This window comes from Austrofundulus limnaeus, unplaced genomic scaffold (assembly GCF_001266775.1).
Source record: "Austrofundulus limnaeus strain Quisiro unplaced genomic scaffold, Austrofundulus_limnaeus-1.0 Scaffold49, whole genome shotgun sequence".
Taxonomy (NCBI): domain Eukaryota; kingdom Metazoa; phylum Chordata; class Actinopteri; order Cyprinodontiformes; family Rivulidae; genus Austrofundulus; species Austrofundulus limnaeus.
Window position 1 is genome coordinate 404967 of NW_013952451.1, and position 18008 is coordinate 422974.

At 40.5% G+C, this 18008-nt stretch overlaps 2 protein-coding genes across 4 annotated transcripts in view; one reads left to right on the forward strand and one right to left on the reverse strand.

The window, feature by feature from the left end:
* LOC106517470 (arf-GAP with SH3 domain, ANK repeat and PH domain-containing protein 1) overlaps window positions 1-5498 on the reverse strand; it is a gene marked incomplete at its 3' end in the record, with an annotated part of 60024 nt that extends 54526 nt beyond the window's left edge. Inside the window, 1 exon segment of one of the 2 annotated variants that reach the window (XM_014008325.1) lies at window positions 4646-5498. In XM_014008325.1, the coding sequence (XP_013863779.1) occupies window positions 4646-4771 (126 nt within the window). 2 annotated transcript variants of the gene reach the window in all.
* A 2433-nt stretch (window positions 5499-7931) lies between these two features.
* Window positions 7932-18008, forward strand: part of nfx1 (nuclear transcription factor, X-box binding 1) — a 12412-nt gene continuing 2335 nt past the window's right edge. The window contains exons 1-20 of one of the 2 annotated variants that reach the window (XM_014008328.1): window positions 7932-8188; window positions 9120-10043; window positions 10464-10625; window positions 10851-10928; window positions 11074-11179; window positions 12354-12425; window positions 12538-12677; window positions 12782-12881; window positions 12960-13177; window positions 13937-14034; window positions 14124-14154; window positions 14243-14325; window positions 15877-15985; window positions 16156-16275; window positions 16347-16426; window positions 16508-16738; window positions 16969-17042; window positions 17125-17226; window positions 17401-17538; window positions 17663-17729. In XM_014008328.1, coding sequence (XP_013863782.1) covers window positions 8170-8188; window positions 9120-10043; window positions 10464-10625; window positions 10851-10928; window positions 11074-11179; window positions 12354-12425; window positions 12538-12677; window positions 12782-12881; window positions 12960-13177; window positions 13937-14034; window positions 14124-14154; window positions 14243-14325; window positions 15877-15985; window positions 16156-16275; window positions 16347-16426; window positions 16508-16738; window positions 16969-17042; window positions 17125-17226; window positions 17401-17538; window positions 17663-17729 — 2952 coding nt within the window. In that variant the 5' untranslated portion in view covers window positions 7932-8169. The remainder of the gene's footprint in view (window positions 8189-9119; window positions 10044-10463; window positions 10626-10850; window positions 10929-11073; window positions 11180-12353; window positions 12426-12537; window positions 12678-12781; window positions 12882-12959; window positions 13178-13936; window positions 14035-14123; window positions 14155-14242; window positions 14326-15876; window positions 15986-16155; window positions 16276-16346; window positions 16427-16507; window positions 16739-16968; window positions 17043-17124; window positions 17227-17400; window positions 17539-17662; window positions 17730-18008) is intronic. The other variant, XM_014008327.1, reaches the window with a different exon arrangement.

The window sequence follows — 18008 nt, forward strand, 5'->3', positions numbered from 1 at the left end:
CCTTGCTTACAGTATCGCAATATATCGGGATATATCGTATCGTGACCCCTCTGTTATGATATGTATTGTATCGCCAAATTCTTGCCAATACACAGCCCTAGTTTCAAGCCTGAATACAAATAAACATTTTTCTAAAAAATTATCACGAAGTCGACTAAAAATGAATGGCAAAATAAGTAAAGATTGAAATAAAATCTTTCAGAGAGCAGCTTTGAAAACATTCTGATCAAGACAATTTGAAAGGATTACAAGAGAGACAGGCATCTTGGAGCAACATATAAAGGAACTAAAGATGACAAGACATTTTGCAAAGTACGCGTCATGCCACGTCTCCTGAAATCCGTAATGCCTGTTTTTCTTCAGATTTAAAGAAGTGCAACGAGCACCTCAACGTCTGCTGCCGGAATACTCAAGCTTCACACACAGTTTGACTGCCAAGTGCTCTCTGGGAAAGAAAAAAAAATTAAATGCAGCGCGAACAGCAACACAACAATGATTTGCTTAGCACCAAAAGATGACAGCAAAAATAAAAACTAGACACATCAGCCAGCTTCCGGTCTGCCACCCACACAGCAAACACACACACACACACACACACACCACCACCACCTTCTTCTTTGTCTCAAGCAGGCGAGGCAGAACAGTTATTTTTAAAACTTTCTCTCTCCGTATGGTTTTGTTTTCCACACTTCTGCACCAGTTTGACTGGTGAACAACTTCAGTAGGGCATGGATAATCTTGAATATTTCCATACCATTAATCTGCACCTCTAAATAATTGAAGCAGGGCTGAATTATGATGAGACGATGCTGCAACAACTTTTTTTCTTTTGTCTTCCTGATGACTCAGTAGAAGCACACACAGGGACTGACAACTCCTGCTGGGTCAAATCTCCCCCTCAGGTTACAGTATTAAATATTCACGCCGTACCTTTGCATAATTTACCTTGTCAGCATACCAAGGAAATGGCCAGGACAAAATAGATGTGGATGGCTTGGGTTTGGGGGACGACAGCTACGTGCTCAGCAAATAAGAAAAAGGATGTTTTAAAACAAAGTTCAGGTAAAAGAAGCTCCAAAATGTGAGCACATACATTTCTGAGCAGGGGCCTAACAGGACTCTGGTTATCATAAAAGAGATGCTGATCTAACAGCTTTTAGGTAAAGCCGTGGGTGTATACCGGTCTGAGCGACCCCGCGTCTTGCCTTTTGTTTAAACACGGAGGAACGAAGCTAGCTCGCGCCATTTTTTTAATGCTAGTAGAACGGTCTTCCTTGTCATGTGATCTCTGCGAAAGGAACAAAAATAAAAAAAATTCCAGAGCGGCTACTGGAGCCTGACGCACATGGCGGCCCTGTCCGACAGATGTTTTTCGTTTGTGCTGCAGAGGATCAGAGGCACGGAGCCAGGGAGGTGATTCATGATGCGAGCCTCCTCCTTGTTAAAAGTCAGCAGACACAAACTGGGCTCCATGTTGAGATGAAACCCAGCCACTGGCTCTGTTTGGGGCAGACTTTCATGGAAAAAAATATGAAACAATAAACTTGTAAAATCAGAGGTTCACATGTTGAATGGAGAACTAGGCCTCAGCTTACTCTCATAGCAACCCATCTCTTGTGACCACCCTTATTTTACCATTTACATGACATTTAAAGCAGTTACTTCGTCCCAGATCTTTGATTTAAAGCAACGAAAATGGAAATCTGGGTGTCCCGTTTCATGATTCTGCCTTTACGTGACAGATTGCACTAAACGCTGCAAGCCTGATGTAACTCCTATTTGCATCAAAGTGTGAAATGAGGTCACATTTTGGCATTAGCTCACTACAGCGAAGGTGTGCGCGCTCTACTGGTTTGATGCTCCATTTAATCAGGGCAGGAGGGATGCCATCATGGGAAACACGCAAAACATAAACCCACCTGCCTGACCTGATTACATTTCACCCTCCTTGGTTTTATATCCAGTTTTAATTAAAAGGAATCACCGCCTTGTATATCTGAGATTTGGACTGAGATCATCTTATTTTGAGAAGCGACTGCGCTGTAGAAATTTTGGTCGAATAACATTACGCACAGGCCCGTGCAAAACTGTGAGATGTCACGTTGTGAGTGACTCTCAGCTACCATTAGAGCTGGGTGATATGGCTTAAAAATGTATCAGGATAAGTCATTCATATCAGTCCATATTGATAATTATTGATTAGTATTTTGTTTTACCTATTTGGTAAAAGGATACAGGAGAACAAAGGCTGATTAATACTGCCAAACTGGTGATGTGACTTTTCCTCTTTTATCCACAATTTCCTCTCAAGCTGTTGCACTCGTTTTCTCCTTTCACCCCACGCCGTTCTTTTTTTAAGCAGTTATGAGGCGAAACCTAAATCTGCTACTGTGTTTGTTATTTAAAACTTGTCGCTAGCTTACCAAATAGCGAGTGAGTTAGCTATTCCGCAAGAGGTCGAGTGGGTAAAGCCTTTCCTCTGCCTACATCCCCCAGTTCTGCAGTTCTGGATCGGAGTTCAGTGAAGTTTTCAACGACCCATTGGACAAATTTTTCCATGATACTGACCACGTGTCTATCGCAATATCTTTTTTAATTGAATTCTTGCCCAGTCCTAGCCACCATCACACCAAATTTAAGCATGTTATCTTTTAAAATGACAGAATTATAGCTGTTTGCGCTTTCTAAGGTCAGTCAGCTGTGGCAGCCATCTTAAATGCAGAGTTGGCTCCAAAGTTTTGTGAGCTGTGGATGTACATCTAGTAATTGCTTCCAAAATGTTTAATTTAAACTAGGGATGTCCCGATCCAATCTGATTTTTTAAATGGTTAGTCTTTCCGATACCGATCCGATAGCTTTATTTCTTTCCAAGTGACAAGGTTGGTAGTATTAAATTGAGCCCTGCTGTTCCCACCACGAGAAACATCCAGTTTGCAGATTTTGCAAGCTGCAGTTTCAGTATCATTGTTTTCCGTTGAAAAGTGTTCCCACGCTGTGGACATGGTTGCATACTTGTGTGCATCTACACTTCTTAATGGCAGTTGTAAAGCATGATGATGCTGAAAACTGTCGTGAAAACTGGATCGGCCCGATCACATGACAAAATCTGATTCTACCTGATTTTCAAAAACTGGCCATATCTGCCACCAATATCGAGTATCCGATGGGGACATCCCTAATTTAAACCCGTCTAGTGGTTCATGAAACCTTTTGTTAATAGACAGATAAAGTGGACTCCAACTAGATAATGTCAAAGTTTTAAATGAAGATCAAGTGCATTCTGTTGGTGCTTGAAACACATGTTGGAGATGACTCTATTACGACTGCGCCAAATTTTAGGTGAACGTCTGTAAATTTGATTTGGTAACAGCCAAGTTGTTTATTTATTTTTTTAAGTCAGCTGACTGGCAGCCAACTTGAATCTGGCTGACTCCAAAAATTAACCAGTTGTAGATTCGTCCGTCCGTTTTCTTTCGCTTAACCAGGGCCGGGTCTAGGGAGCAGCAGCCTAAGCAGAGAGACCCAGACTTCCCTCTCCCCAACCACTTGGACCAGCTCGTCCGGGGTAATCCCAAGGTGTTCCCAGGCCAGCTGAGAAACATAGTCCCTCCAGCGTGTCCAGGGTCTTCCTCTGGGCCTCCTCTCAGTGGGATGTGCCCAGAACACCTCACCAGGGAGGCATCCAGAAGGCATCCTAACCAGATGAGCCACCTCAACTGGCTCCTCTCGACGTGGAGGAGCAGCGGCTCTGCTCTGAGTCCCTCCTGAATGACTGAGCTTCTCACCCTATCTCTAAGGGAGAGCCCAGACACCCTGCGGAGGAAAGTCATTTCGGCCGTTTGTATCCGCGATCTCATTCTTTTAGTCACTACTCAAAGCTCGTGACCATAGATGAGGGTAGGAACGTAGACCGACCAGTTGTATGTAGTTTCCAATTATTACTTTCTGAACATTTATTTTGCTATCAGATAGATGCAGGCAAAAAAAAAAATAACAGCGTTGCCTTTCGATGGCGTGCGATGAAGACATCCAAGTCTGTTTGTATGCACCCAGGCTTGTGCAAAAAAGGGAGAAAATGAACCTGAAACATCCATATCTGACAGCAGCCAGTGACTAAAATGGGTCTTTTTTTCCCCTCCCTGTCACACAAACACAGCTAGAGCCTGGCAGCCCTGAGTTATGTAACACTGAACACAGAGAGCTGCAGGCCTGAGTGCACATCCTTCTATTCCCTGCACTCTACCAACAAAGCCTGTCTCCTCCTCTATTATTATTATTATTATTATTATTATTATTTCATATGTTTGGTCAGAAACAGCTGCAAAATCCCCCTCATATATAAACAGTAGACTACACTGACTGCATCATCAGTCTGAATGTATAAAAGTGAAATGTATGGATTTTCACATTTAAAGGGGCGTGCAAGTATTTTTTTAAAATTGCACTCTTACGGCAACAGGTGCAATTTTGAGCGGCGTTTGTGCACCATGAAGCCTATTCTGTACCCTCTGTTGAGTTATAAACACCTTAAAAATAGCCAGCCGTGTATTTCCAGTTGGTATTTTCTGTCTGAAGCAAACAAAATGAACGGGGAAGGTCGTTTTATCCGCCCCCCCCCCTCTCTCTCTGTGCGTGGCCTCCTTACCTCCTCCAGCACGTTCACGGTGTTCCTGCAGCTCTGCATGCGGGTGGTGAAGCTGGACGTGGTCGGGGAATTGTAATCCTCTGTCGTCTCCGAGAGAAACTCGGACACCGATATTTGATCCGGCATCCTTTAACGGGGGGATAGAGGGGAGGGAGGGGATAAAAATGCCCAGAGAAAGGCTCGGCGATGAAGCTTCAGAAAGACAAAAGCATGAAAGAAGAATGACATAAAAAAAAACAAAGCTGATGGTTGGCGGGGTGCAAGACGAAGGAAGGACAACGCCGCGTTTTCCCTCCCTCCCTTTTGCAGAGCTGTTGAAACTCTCGGGATGATCAGGACGTGTCTTTATCCTTCTTCTCAAACGACTTCGGTGTTCTCCGGGGAGGAATCCGTCTTAAACCGTACAKGGGTGCGTCCCCTCGGCGAGTGTTTTCCTTGTGAGAGACAGGTCTGAAAAACGACACGTTCCTATAGTGTCACCCCCGCGTCTTGACTAAACCTCGGAGAAAGAGCCACGGTGAAGAAATGCCTTCATTATGATCTACAGATGTGCAAAAAAAGGAGAGAGAGACGCGCGTGTCGTTAAAGCAGGCGCACCGTTAGCAGCCCGAGTGTGGGGTTTTAGCATAGTCCAAAGTCGTCTGGAACTGCGCCGTGGTTCGGTCCTTTCCTCTTCAGCCGTAGTTTGTGTGTGTGTCTTTTTTTTTTTCTTTTCTTTCTTTCTTTTTTTTCCAACAGCCACACGGTGCCGCAGACACACTCACTGCTACTCTCTCTTTCGCTCTGCTGCGTTCAGAGCTGTGTTCCGTGGGCTCGAGTCGAGCTAATGTTAATGGAAAACACAACTTCCGGTAAAACGTTTCAAAATAAACTCAATCCATTTAGGACTCATTGAAATGGGTACCCATTGCAAAGCCTGAAACCAAACATTAAAATGAGAGATGCTCGATATTGACTTTTTGCCGATATTCGATATGCCGATATACTTGTCATTTTCTTCCACAAAAAAAAGGAGTTAAACCAGCCATTCTGATCATTCTGATATTGTTCAACACTTAATTTCTGATTCCGACAGGGTCATTATGCCTGTTTTTACTGTGATAGCTACCCCACTGGATGAATTCCATAAGTAAACATTGTACAAATAATATTAATAATTTAAAAAAAAACATTTCATTGAAGTTATGGGAAAAGTCATATTTATTTATTTTTTTTACATTTTGTCTCAAACAATAGTTTGGATCATGCTCTCCATTCGATCCAGTTTGATGTCATCGATCGTGCACCGTTGAACGTCTCTGGACCACAAGCATTTATTAACACATTTTGATCAAATCCAGGCGTTAATTTATCAGGCTTTTGTTATCAGAAGAAAAACCAATACTGATATGTTTACATTTTTATGCTAATATCGGACCGATTGTATCTGTAGGCTGATATTATCGGACATCGCTAATTAAAATGTTATCACGAGCTATAATGATGCAGTCTTCTCTAGTAATCCTGAATCTGCTGATAAACGACGTGGAAGTAGGATTGACCTCCATTAGTCTCGTTGTAATCTGTAAAAGTAAACAAATGTAACAAAATCAGACCTGTGCAGAATCTCGAATAGGATGTTTAGGTGGAACTACGTTTAACTACAATTATTTCTAACAAAAGGGTGTGTTTTATTTTGAAAACCGACTAGCACAGGTTTTGGTATGTGTTGCTTGACGTAAACTTGACGCAGTTTTCTTCTACCCWCTTGACGCTGACGAACAGCGTCAATGCGCATGCGCGCTCTCTGACTGCGGAGTGGTTGGTTGAATGTCACAGAATGCATGTAAAAACTAAAAACAAACATTTTAAAACTGTGTCTGCAGCTGCAGATAAAATACACGTTACATGCTGCTAAAATACATTCAAAACTTGCCAAAAGACCCTTACTTGTTTAATTGTTGTTTTTTATCTGCATTATCCATGAAAATATTCCCACATGATTGAGGGATTTAATCTATTTTCCTCTCCCAGATACAAAACAGACAGTTATTTATCTCAGAGTCTGTGATAAATCTATTAACAACAACAAAATAGGTGTTTTCAAAGAATAATCTTTTCATTCACTTTCACTTCCTTTTTAAAACTACATAAATGCAAAAGGGAACACACCACACAGGAAAATGTGGTCAACATCAAAACTTACAAAAAGGAATGTTTTACCTCAAACTCTCCATCATCACAAGATAAGGCAGATTATTTTAACACATCAAACCACTTTATTCCGGTCTTTATATTTATCAATTCTGATGTTTTCCATTTTATGATCATCTGAACTATTTGAGATATTTAAAACCGTTTTTTTTTTGTCCCTTGATTTAAGGTCTGTGCTTGCAAAATTAGTTACTATGAGGAATTTTAAATAGTGAATGAAAATTATTTTCAAATTGTTCATGTCCAGCTTTAAAATCACGCGTAGATTGTTGAAAGCTGGCCATTATCACCTGACCAGCAGCTTGAAGGGATTTCATGGTCAATTAAAATAAAATAAAAATGTAAAAGAATAATTTGTGAAAACACACCTACTAGATTTTTTGTTTAAAAATGCACAATTTATTAGATTGTGGATATATCTTTACGTAACTCCTAATTACAGAAAAATATCGTCACTTTTCTCGTTTCTCCTCAAAAATATATATTTCAGATGTTCAGCTTCATTCTGGATATCTGGAGCAGAAAGACAAACACACTAGGAAAAAAAATTTTTTTTTTGAGGAAAATAAGATTGTTATTCTAAATAATTTAATAATTCTGTTTGACTACAGAAAGAACTAAATGACAGATGTATTTTGAAGATCCGGTGCAACTTTTAAGATAAATCGGCTTGCCATACTTTGTATGAACTCAAACTAGAAGCGCCATCCTGTGGGCATGTTTTTTTCTTTCTTTTCTTTTCTTTTCTTTTCTTTTTTTCTTTAATAATTAGGCAGAGTTGTAGAAGAAAATACTGCATCACAATGAAAAGTAAAGACCTAATAGTTTGACAAATACATTAACTAAATAAAATATAAATATATTATATTTGGATAAGTTTGAGTCAAAGATAAAATTAGGAATAATTTTCAACCACGTTTCAAAAAAAGATGACGTGTGAAGTAAAATGTATCGAAAACTATTTTTATTTCTTTTAATCCTATATGATAAATCGTGTTATTTAACTCTGTGTATACTGTATTTCATATCCGTTTGCAGGAAATGTCTATCTGAAAGCCCTTTATTTTGAAAATATCGAGCGGAAGTTCCGGTCTCGACTCAGGTCAGGTGAACTTTACGACGGTAGCTCGCTTTGCTAGCCTAGCTGTTTTTCGTTGGTGAGTTGAAGCAAACGGAAGGAAATTCTTATAGTTTTTAGGAATATTCGTGTCAGTTTCACCAACAGGAGGTGAAGTGAAGAGGAGGACTCTGTCTCTGAGGATCTGGTTSAACTTGTCACCTCTTTAAAAACAACCTGCCGTTCGTAAACTTGGTCGAAGCAGCGGAGTTCAATGGCTGAAGGCTACTCAGGTAAAACATATACTCACTAAATTACCAACTYGTAAAGATATCCTGAGTTGGGTTTTCATATTAAAATTAAATGAGCCCTTAATTGGGCACGCTAGCATGTTGACATACATAGATGGTTAATGTCACGCTAATATCGGCTTCGCTAGCTTCGTTTTAGGAACTTTTAAAGTATAGYAAATGTTAAATGTTGSTCTAAAAGAATGCTCAACTCAACCWTTAGTAATYTCTGACATAATAWGAGACGGAGACTTTGAAACCGACATCCACCTGACCTGAAACAGGACCTAAATAAGCGGCATGTGACCAGTTAGCTCCAGCAGCTAAGGCTAAGGCTAGTGCTATTTCACAACATTTAATGACAGAGCTGAAGCCACAGGTAATTATTGATAATATTATTGGTTGTTTAAGTCAAGGGGCTTTATAACAGCATTATACTTGTTCTAAGGTCCACTAATTACGGATATATAGCAATTTTAATGCGACTATACTGTGTTATAGATTAATCTGGATTGAACAGCTCTTTATGTTTGTTAATTTAAATCAGAKCCTGATTATATCATCTATAAATAAGTGAACTTTGTTTAAAAGAGCCCCGACATTTTGTAATCTCTTATAGAGTTCGGCTGTTTGAAGATATTTAAAAGTTTTTCTTTAGCTTTTGTTTTGTTCGTTACCTGACCATTTTCAGAGGGTTGGATTTTATATTTGTTGTTTGTCTGTTTAAGCTTTTTTAATCCATTACCTTTATCATTTGGGCATAAAAAGTTCCTAAACCCAAGGGATGAAACACTTTTATATTAACTCAAACTCAGCACAGAGCCTATTTCAAATGGAATCTTAAAACAATTTCATGTATATGTTTTCTATATTTATTATGAATGTGTTTGTCAGTGGTTAGTCATTCATTTACCGTCACTATTTCTGTTTGCAGACCCACCTGAATTCAGTCCAGATGTGACAGCACATCAAAACAAATCTAGAAGAGGAGGACCCAGATACAACAATGATCGAAACCTGAGTAGTAAGAGCTACGAGCCATTTCAGCAGTCCGGAAACCTTCATCAGGCCTTTAAACACCCATTTGGCCAAAGCGGTTTAAATAACCCAGAGAATAACCCTCCTCCTCATCAAGGAGAGGATCTATTCAGAAGGAGGGGCAGAGGTAGAGGAAGGAGAGAAGGAAATAGAAGTCTAAATGGAAATTTTGGTGGTTCTGGCTCCTGGAGGCACAAATCTGGGGCTGATTTTGGCCAGTATGATGCGAGTAATAGGTACAGACACGGCTTCCAGACATATCCCATGGATGGACCTGAAGGACCCAGCTGGAGGAGAGAAGGCATAAATAGAGATTTGGAGCCGACCAACCTGGAGCAGGGTGCTCACATTAAGAAGCCCAGGAGTGCTGGCCGGGAGCAGAGGAGGGGAGAACAGACTGAGAGGAATGATCAAACAAAGGAGAACCACACGACTGCACCGGGTCATAGGCCACACGGTGCCAGAGAAGAAAAACACCCAGTTTCAGAGAAGAATGAGAGAACCCCACAGAGCAAACCCGGTTCCAAACCTCAACACTACGATCACCAGAACAAACACGACGACGTGAAGCGGCGGCACGGACCCATCAAACCGCCTAAACCACCTGCTGGAGAAGAGGCGAGCTCAGAGAGCGGCGCTGCTGACCGGGTTGACTCTGACCGGATCAGACCACCTCAGGATCCTGGCTGTCAGCCTGGAAGAGGCTCAGGACCACACAGACCCTTTCAGAGCAAAGTGGGGAGAAGAACGAACTATTCGAACAACAAACAGGGTCTGAGGAGCTCAGAGAAGATGCCCAAGAGCAAAGAGACACAGACAGGTTAGAAGGACATTTCTGCAAATTACAGTGTGGAGGTCAAAGAATAGATCTCCTGAATTTCACATTTTAGAGTTTTTTTTTTTTCTAATAGTTATGACTCAGATTAGATTAGTACCTTAAGTGAAGCTAACTGTATCTAAAGAGTTACATGGCGTCAACAAAGGCTTTGTTTTGATTATGTTGAGGCTGTTTATAGAAACATATCTTTATATATTCTTGGGTTGTTTTTTGTTGGGGCAATAATCACTGAAATAATTACTTGTTTATCTAAAAGTTGCACGATTTAGTTCTCCATGATACATTTACCATTTGCCTTTTGTGTATAAACGCTTGTGAACTGAACTGTTTGGCCTTTCATCTGTCAGCCAGAATGTTTGTTTGTCAGCTGCGCTCTGAACCTCTGCCCTCCTTCCTCCTCAGGATGTCTGATTGAACAGCTGTCCGAGGAGAAATACGAGTGCATGGTGTGCTGCGACGTGATTCGGCTCATGGCCCCGGTGTGGAGCTGCCAGAGCTGCTTCCATGTCTTCCACTTGAACTGCATCAAGAAGTGGGCTCGGTCCCCGGCCTCACAGGCAGACGGTACGGCCGTTTTAATGCCACATTGGCGTTTCGAACCCTCGGGAGCTGCTCAGCAGTGTTCTGCAAAAAAAAACAAGGCGATATGTTTTGTTTAGAGCTGGTGCCTGTTCCTGAGGCCTGCTGATTTAACACTAAAAAGTAGATTTTCTTTAAATATTAGATTTGTTTTATATGTAAAAACAAAAAAAGGTCAAATTAAGCTTTTTCTTTTTTCTTTTCGTCCAGATTCAGCTGAAGGTTGGCGTTGTCCAGCTTGCCAGAATGTTGCTCTGAAGCATCCGACCACCTACACCTGCTTCTGTGGTGAGCACATGTTTGATCCGTGCGAACACTCACAGCTCTCTACCCTCGGCACGTCTCGCTTTCGGGTCACGGGTCTAAAGTCTGTCACGTCTTCCCGTTCTGCACGAAACTAAACATTCACTTTGGTTCCATGTTTGATTGGCAGGTAAAGTGACAAACCCTGAATGGCAGCGCAGTGAGATTCCCCACAGCTGTGGTGACATGTGTGGGAAGAAGAGGAGTGGAGTGGACTGCAACCACCCCTGTAACATGTGAGCTGTGAAAACTCAKCTCGCTCTGCTTCTCTTTGTAACATCTCAGGATGAAATATAACGTTGAAAAGAAACACAGTTTTTGCACTTTGGCTATTTTCTCTGTTGTATAGTTGTTTTACTTGTTTTTCTAAAGGAGAATGGAGATTTTAAAGTAACATGTAGGTCTACATTTTGGTTTAAAATTAAATTGAAAAGTAAAACCACCTGTTTACTCCTAGGTGCTTGAATAGGAAAAAAAATTAACTTTAGGACTTTTTTTTTATAAAAATGTTTAATCTCATTTAAAAGTCTGCTTCAGTTTTAATGATTGACTTGGAGTTTAAAGCTTAAAAACTGTGACTAGGATGATCACACCTACAGAGTAAAAGTAAAAAAAAATTGAGGCATGTGTAAAAAGGTTTGGATGCAAAAACTGCTCAGATTAGATTTAACTTTTCTCAGATAAATTAACGTATCTCCAAATCATACATTTTTTTATGAATCAAAAAAAAATCAACCCTGTTTTTTTTTTATTTACAACACAATAAAGACAAACATTATAGACAATCTTGCAACATTTCATAGCAAAGCAAAGAACTAAAACAAACAAAAAGAAGATACAGAGAGTGAAAGGAGAAGTGAAATAAATAAATAAACTGAGCTGTAAAGTAAAACAATGTGATTGATCTTAATATTAGTCAAAATACCAGTATTTGAGGATAGGTAATTAATAAATATAGAGTAATGTACACAAAATTTATTGAATAAAAATAAATAATTAAATAAATAAATGAATAAACGTAAAAAAATGAATCAGCTGGTTAAAGGGGCAAATAAATAAATAAGTACATACAATCAAATACAAGAAAAATAATTTGTACATTCAACATCAACCCTGTTTGATTGTGCTTCTTCTTTTTTGACATGTCTAAAAGCCATTTTTGCTTTTATTTATTTATTTATTTTGTTGAATCTGACTTCAGTGTTGGTGCGACAGTTTTTATTCTCTAGCACAAAATGAGTCTTCACGATAAAAAATATATAGAAAAAAAACTAAATGTCAGAAAATAGCAGCTTGATCATAAATGTGGGACAGGTTCTTCCATACATGCAACATATATTGTTAAACATTTCCGTAAACGTTTAGGAGCTGGACTTTTGTTTTCATGTTGACTCTTGTGTCTCTCCTCAGCTTGTGTCACCCTGGACCTTGTCCTCAGTGTCCTGCATTTGTAACCAGATCCTGCGTCTGTGGGAAGACGAGGTCATTTAGATTCAGCTCAGCCTTTTTACTGTTACACTTTGCAGTGTTTTGTGTTTTCACGGTGTCCTTGTTGCGTTGGATTTGACACCTTTATTGTTGTGTTGTCGTTCAGTCAGCCAATGCGCTGCGGCCAGGCTTCAGCGCTCCAGTGTGACAAAGTGTGCGGCGCCTTACTCAACTGTGGCGAACACACCTGCACGCAGGTGTGCCACAGCGGCACCTGTCAGCCCTGCCAGCTGCAAGTTCAGCAGAGTGAGTTAAATGTGGCTGAACCACGCTGAAAACCAAGAGGAACCAACTGATGTTCAGCACCTGGTGTTTGTAAAATCATCCYTTTATTTTCCATCTGTGTGTAGCTTGTTACTGCGGAGTCACGACTCGTACGGTCCCTTGTGGCACCGATAAAGAGGCGCTTCACGGCTCAGGACATTTCTCTTGTCAAAAAGTTTGTTCAAAGTAAGTGACTGCATCACTACAGATGTTTATGTTTAGTGAGATCGTTCCTTTCGTAACCCAGCTGTGTTTTCCGCTCAGGATGCTGAGTTGTGAGGCCCACCGCTGCCTGGAGCTGTGCCACCCCGGGCCGTGCCAGCCGTGCCCCCGCTCACCCAGCCTGGTGAAGACGTGCCCCTGCGGTCAGACCCCACTGGCCAAACTCCTGGAGCTGGGCTACTCTGAACGACAAACCTGCTCCGATCCCATCCCTTCTTGTGGAAAGACGTGTAACAAACCGTTACCTTGTGGCTCCAATGGTGAGGAGAAACGTCTCTTCAAAGAACATTTGTGAATTTCTTCAACCTGAAGCACTTCATCCCAAAAGCATAAATTCAGAGTAGAGTTCCAAAAAATGCAAACAAATGTTGGAGTCAAAATATGCACAAGTCCTTGGAGCTTTCCAGCAACATCTGTTAGTAAAATGAGTTTTATGAAGTGAAAAATAAAACAACTTGTGAGAATTTAGAGGCTGTAGCAAAACAAAACCTGAAGCAAAGTAAGTTTAGTTTTCCCCCTCCTGGTMTACAGTGAATGCATCATTATTTAAAGTTAGAATGGGAGGAAATAAAGATGATGAGGATGGATTTCTTCTACTTTAAGCTGAAGAGGTAAAAATCTGAACAACTCAATGAAAGACTGTTGAAAATCAGATTTTTGTATTAACTTAAAACACTTAAATGTTTGCTATCAAATACAAAWACAGTGGAGTTTCTGTTATTATATCCATCAAACGTGATGCGTAACTTGTTTTTATATAACTGACAATGAGTTGAACGTCTGACATAAGTATGATCCCCAACGTTACAGTCATCAGAGTTCCCTAAATTAACTCTTAACATCTTCTGTTTTCATATTTGTGTCTGGGATCTATTTTCAGACAGAACGGTTCTCATGTCTTCCTGGTGGTCTATTGTGTTTGTGTTTGTAYTGTAAACAGGACGTGCATTATCTTCAGCCCACTGGTGTTGTTTTTAAAGTTTTTTTTGTCATGAGATAACGAGCCTCTGTTATTTTAGACACCATCCATTTGTGTCAGAATTTATGCCACGAGGGCAGCTGCGGGCCGTGCTCTTTGACCTCAACCATCAGGTGTCGTTGTGGCTCCAAGACTAAGGTGGGAACTTGATCAGCAGGATGGTTTTTATTTATTCTTTGTTCCTGTTTTCAAAGATTTAAAAGATTTTCCGATTGTTTTGTTTTCAGGAGGTACCGTGTGCTAAAATCCAAAAAGAAGGTATTGTTTTTTTTTAATGAGTCCAGTTCAACTTGACCACGTTCCTGACTTGTCGTCTTACATTTCATCTGTGATCTTCTCGGTTCAGAAGAGCTCGTGTTCACGTGTGAGAAACGCTGCAACAAGAAACGCTCCTGTGGTCGACACAAGTGTGGAGAACTCTGTTGTGTGGTGAGTCGTCATGAGACCTGACTCAGCATTTATCATATAAAGTCGTGAATCTTTAGTCTCAAATACCAGACCTTCTGAAAAATTTAATTAACGGGGGCACATCATGCAAAATCCACTTTTTTAGCAGTAAAATACATTTAGTTGTGTACTTGGGGTCTGTAGGAGTGCAGAGAAAAAGAATTTAGTATTTCCCGGTGCTGCGTAGATATCTTTAAATTCTGTTAGGGTCATATTCTTTAACCCATAGAGTTTTCTCTATTTTCTATGATGTTTTATGAAATACGTCAAATTATTTGTGACAGAACCTCTAAATAAGGTCTGGACTTACCAACTACAATTTGGTGGTCTTCATTCTCCTCTGGCTCCATCTTGTAAGGCTGGATGGACAAATCTTCCCTTGTTGACATCTTGTAATTAATTTATAAATAAAACATTACTGCACTGCTAGTTAACCTGTAACAAACTAGAATGGACTGTTAGGAAAGCTGGAAGGGGGGCAGGGTGTGAATTGCTTTGTTTGGCTTTAAAGAGACAGCCTCAAAATGAGTTGATCTGAGACACATCTCAGATAAAAGAGGGGCTTGTGGYGAAACAATGAGGAGAAATTCAGACCAAAGCATTGCAGTTCCACTTTATATAGACCCCAACTGAATGATTTAAATATGAAAAAGAAGGATTTAAAAGCAGGATATGTCTCCTTTTAAGGTGAAAAGAAATGTAAAGGAAAAGGGATTGCACAGTGTTTTCCTGGGTTTACCTTCTAAAAAAATCTATTTCCTTCCAGAAAAAATAGCCAAATTTTTAAAGTGCCTGTGACAACAGATGTTTGTAATAAATATGAAAGCATTTTTGTAAAGATGACAGTAATAACAGATTGAAATAAAATCACAACGCTGAGATGAGCAGTTCAGATATTTGCCTGTGATGTAAGAGGAAGTGATGACAAAAGGGGGGTGTCAGAATGTAAACGAGCGTCACTACAGTGGTCAACAGCACAGACTGAGAAGAATCTGATGTTTCTTTGGATTTTTTTGTGTCACTATCAGACATGAAGAAGAGTCGGAATTTAAATAATGTTTCAATAATCAAAGAGCAGGGAGTTTAATTTCTTAGAGTTCCCCTTTGATGTCACTTCGTGTTTCACTTCAAAGAAAATCTGCCAGTTATGAGACAAAATGGGTAAAATCGTGTGAGTTATGCCAAGTTTCTTAAATATAAAGATTTTTTTTACTTTTTGTATTTGAAGAATATGCATGTCACAGGAACTTTAATTTCCTCCGTTTTTTTCTAAGTTGTATTTTATTTTGCATGGAGGAAGATGTCATGCATGATAAATGAGGTTTTGTCTCAACAGTATGAAAGCCACTGCATTCAGAATTAGAAACATATATTGTGCATGCTAAAGGTTTTTCTGTTTTGATTTAATGAATGTCATCAATCCCGTAAAGCAGCCAGATGTTTTTTATTCAAATTTTGTGTTTGATCAGCTTGCAGAACACATTACAAAATGTTTATTTTTTGACCTTTTTTTTTTTTCATCTGTCCATGCAGAACGTGGAGCACAAGTGCTCCCTGATCTGTGGCTACAAGCTGAACTGTGGCCTCCACCGCTGCCAGGAGGTTTGTCATCGTGGAAACTGTGAACCCTGCTGGCAGTCCAGTGAGTCCTGCGCTCGTCTATTTATACGCCCAGCCTCAAACGCAACATAAAGCTACACAGTCCTCAGAAAAACATCTCATTTAGAGTTTCCATGTAATCTCTTGTTTCTTTTCTTGCCTTTGTGGTATTATGTTTGTCACTGAGCGTGTCACGGCTCCCCCTGTTGGCAGGCTTCGACGAGCTGACGTGTCACTGCGGGCTCACTGTGTTGTACCCACCGATCCCCTGTGGCACAAAGCCCCCTGAGTGCAAAAACATGTGCACAAAAAGACACGAGTGTGACCACCCAGGTACGATAGAACAATAACTGCTAACAGTGCAGCATTGACAATAACTCTAACAGCCTTTTCCTCTGATTTAGTGTTTCATAATTGCCACAGCGAYGACAAATGCCCCCCCTGCACCTACCTCGTTCAGAAATGGTGCATGGGAAAGCATGAGGTAATGTGCTGCAGAGATTACAAGTTTATGGCTTATAATTGAAGGAAAAGTCAAGCTTTGCTCGTTTCTTTTGATTCGCAGCAACGCAGCAACATCCCGTGCCATCTGCAAGACATTTCCTGTGGTCTGACGTGCAACAAGCTGCTGCCCTGCGAGATGCACCGCTGCAAACGGCTCTGCCACCGGGCCGAGTGTCTGCCTGAAGGCGGCTGCCAGCAGCCCTGCACGCTGCCTCGACCCGACTGCGGCCACCCGTGTTCAGCTCCCTGCCACAAAGGCAGCAGCTGCCCACGCACCACCTGCACTGCAAAGGTGCAGCACTATAAAAAAAAGTCCAGTCTGTGTATTTTTGTTATTTACAGCTCAGCAGACGTGATAACATCTACCATAAAACTGTAGCTTCAATAAATGTTTGTTTTAGATAAAATAACCGCGACACCTCTCCACAGCTGCTCTGGTTCTCATAAGGTCACTGTCAAGCCAGGAATAAGGTGACGTATTTGCAGACAAAKTGTTTTAATCAGCTTGTGGGGTCTTCACAGGTATCTCTGCAATGTAGCTGTGGTCGAAAAAAGGAAACTGTTGCCTGCGCTGAAGCTGCCAGCTCATATCAGAGGTCCGTTCTGCTCACTTTAAGTTCAGGTTTTTAACATTTTCAAAGCACCGCAGTTGAGATATTCTTATGTTTTGACCTCCAGGTATGCAGCCATCACCATGGCCAGCAAACTGTCAGACATGCAGCCCGGRGAGTCTATGGACATCGGCCCGCTCCTCACCAAGAAGGAGCTAAAACAGACAAGGTAAAGTTAGAAACAAGTTCTTGGAATTCATAGACAATTAAATACTTATTATTGTTTATTATTTTATTTAAATGTGACACTTGGAGCTGGTTCATTTTTATGCCATTTTAGTTTTTGCATGAAATAAATGAGGTTTTATTCACATTCAGCCTACAGATTTGAATTTGTTTACAGGCTTGAATGTGATCAGGATTGTGCCACTTTGGAAAGAAACAGGCGTTTAGCGGAGGCGCTACAGATAGACTCTTCTTCTGACCCATTCAATGTTCGCTCCACCTCTGTGTACAGCGACAGTCTCAAAGATGATGCCAGGTTTGATTCCTCTTTTTAAAAACATTTGTTACACACAGATTAACTTGTTTTAATCCTCAGAGCAATTGGAAACAAGTGGATTGTCACACAAACTTGCATGTTTGCTCCACTCTTTTTGTTTCAGAAAAGACCTGAAATTTGTCTCCGATGTAGAAGAAGAGATCAAAAATCTTATTGAGCTTGTCAATAAGGTAATGTGATTTATTTTAAACCTCTTTATTCACGTTTTGTTGTCTCGACTGTTGGGATATGTCAGCTGGTTTGTGACYTGACTCTGTCGGAACTCTTTATTTTATCTTTTCTGTCTTTATCCAAAAGTTGATGGTTTTTTTTAATCTCTTGTTTTTTTTATTTGCATCAGATAGTTTCTGTTGAAATAAAATAAACACTAAATGGGTCTGTTTATAGCTGCAGCTTAGTCATTTGTGTATGTACTCGCAGCTTTTGTCTTCATTCTTTTCTTCTGACCC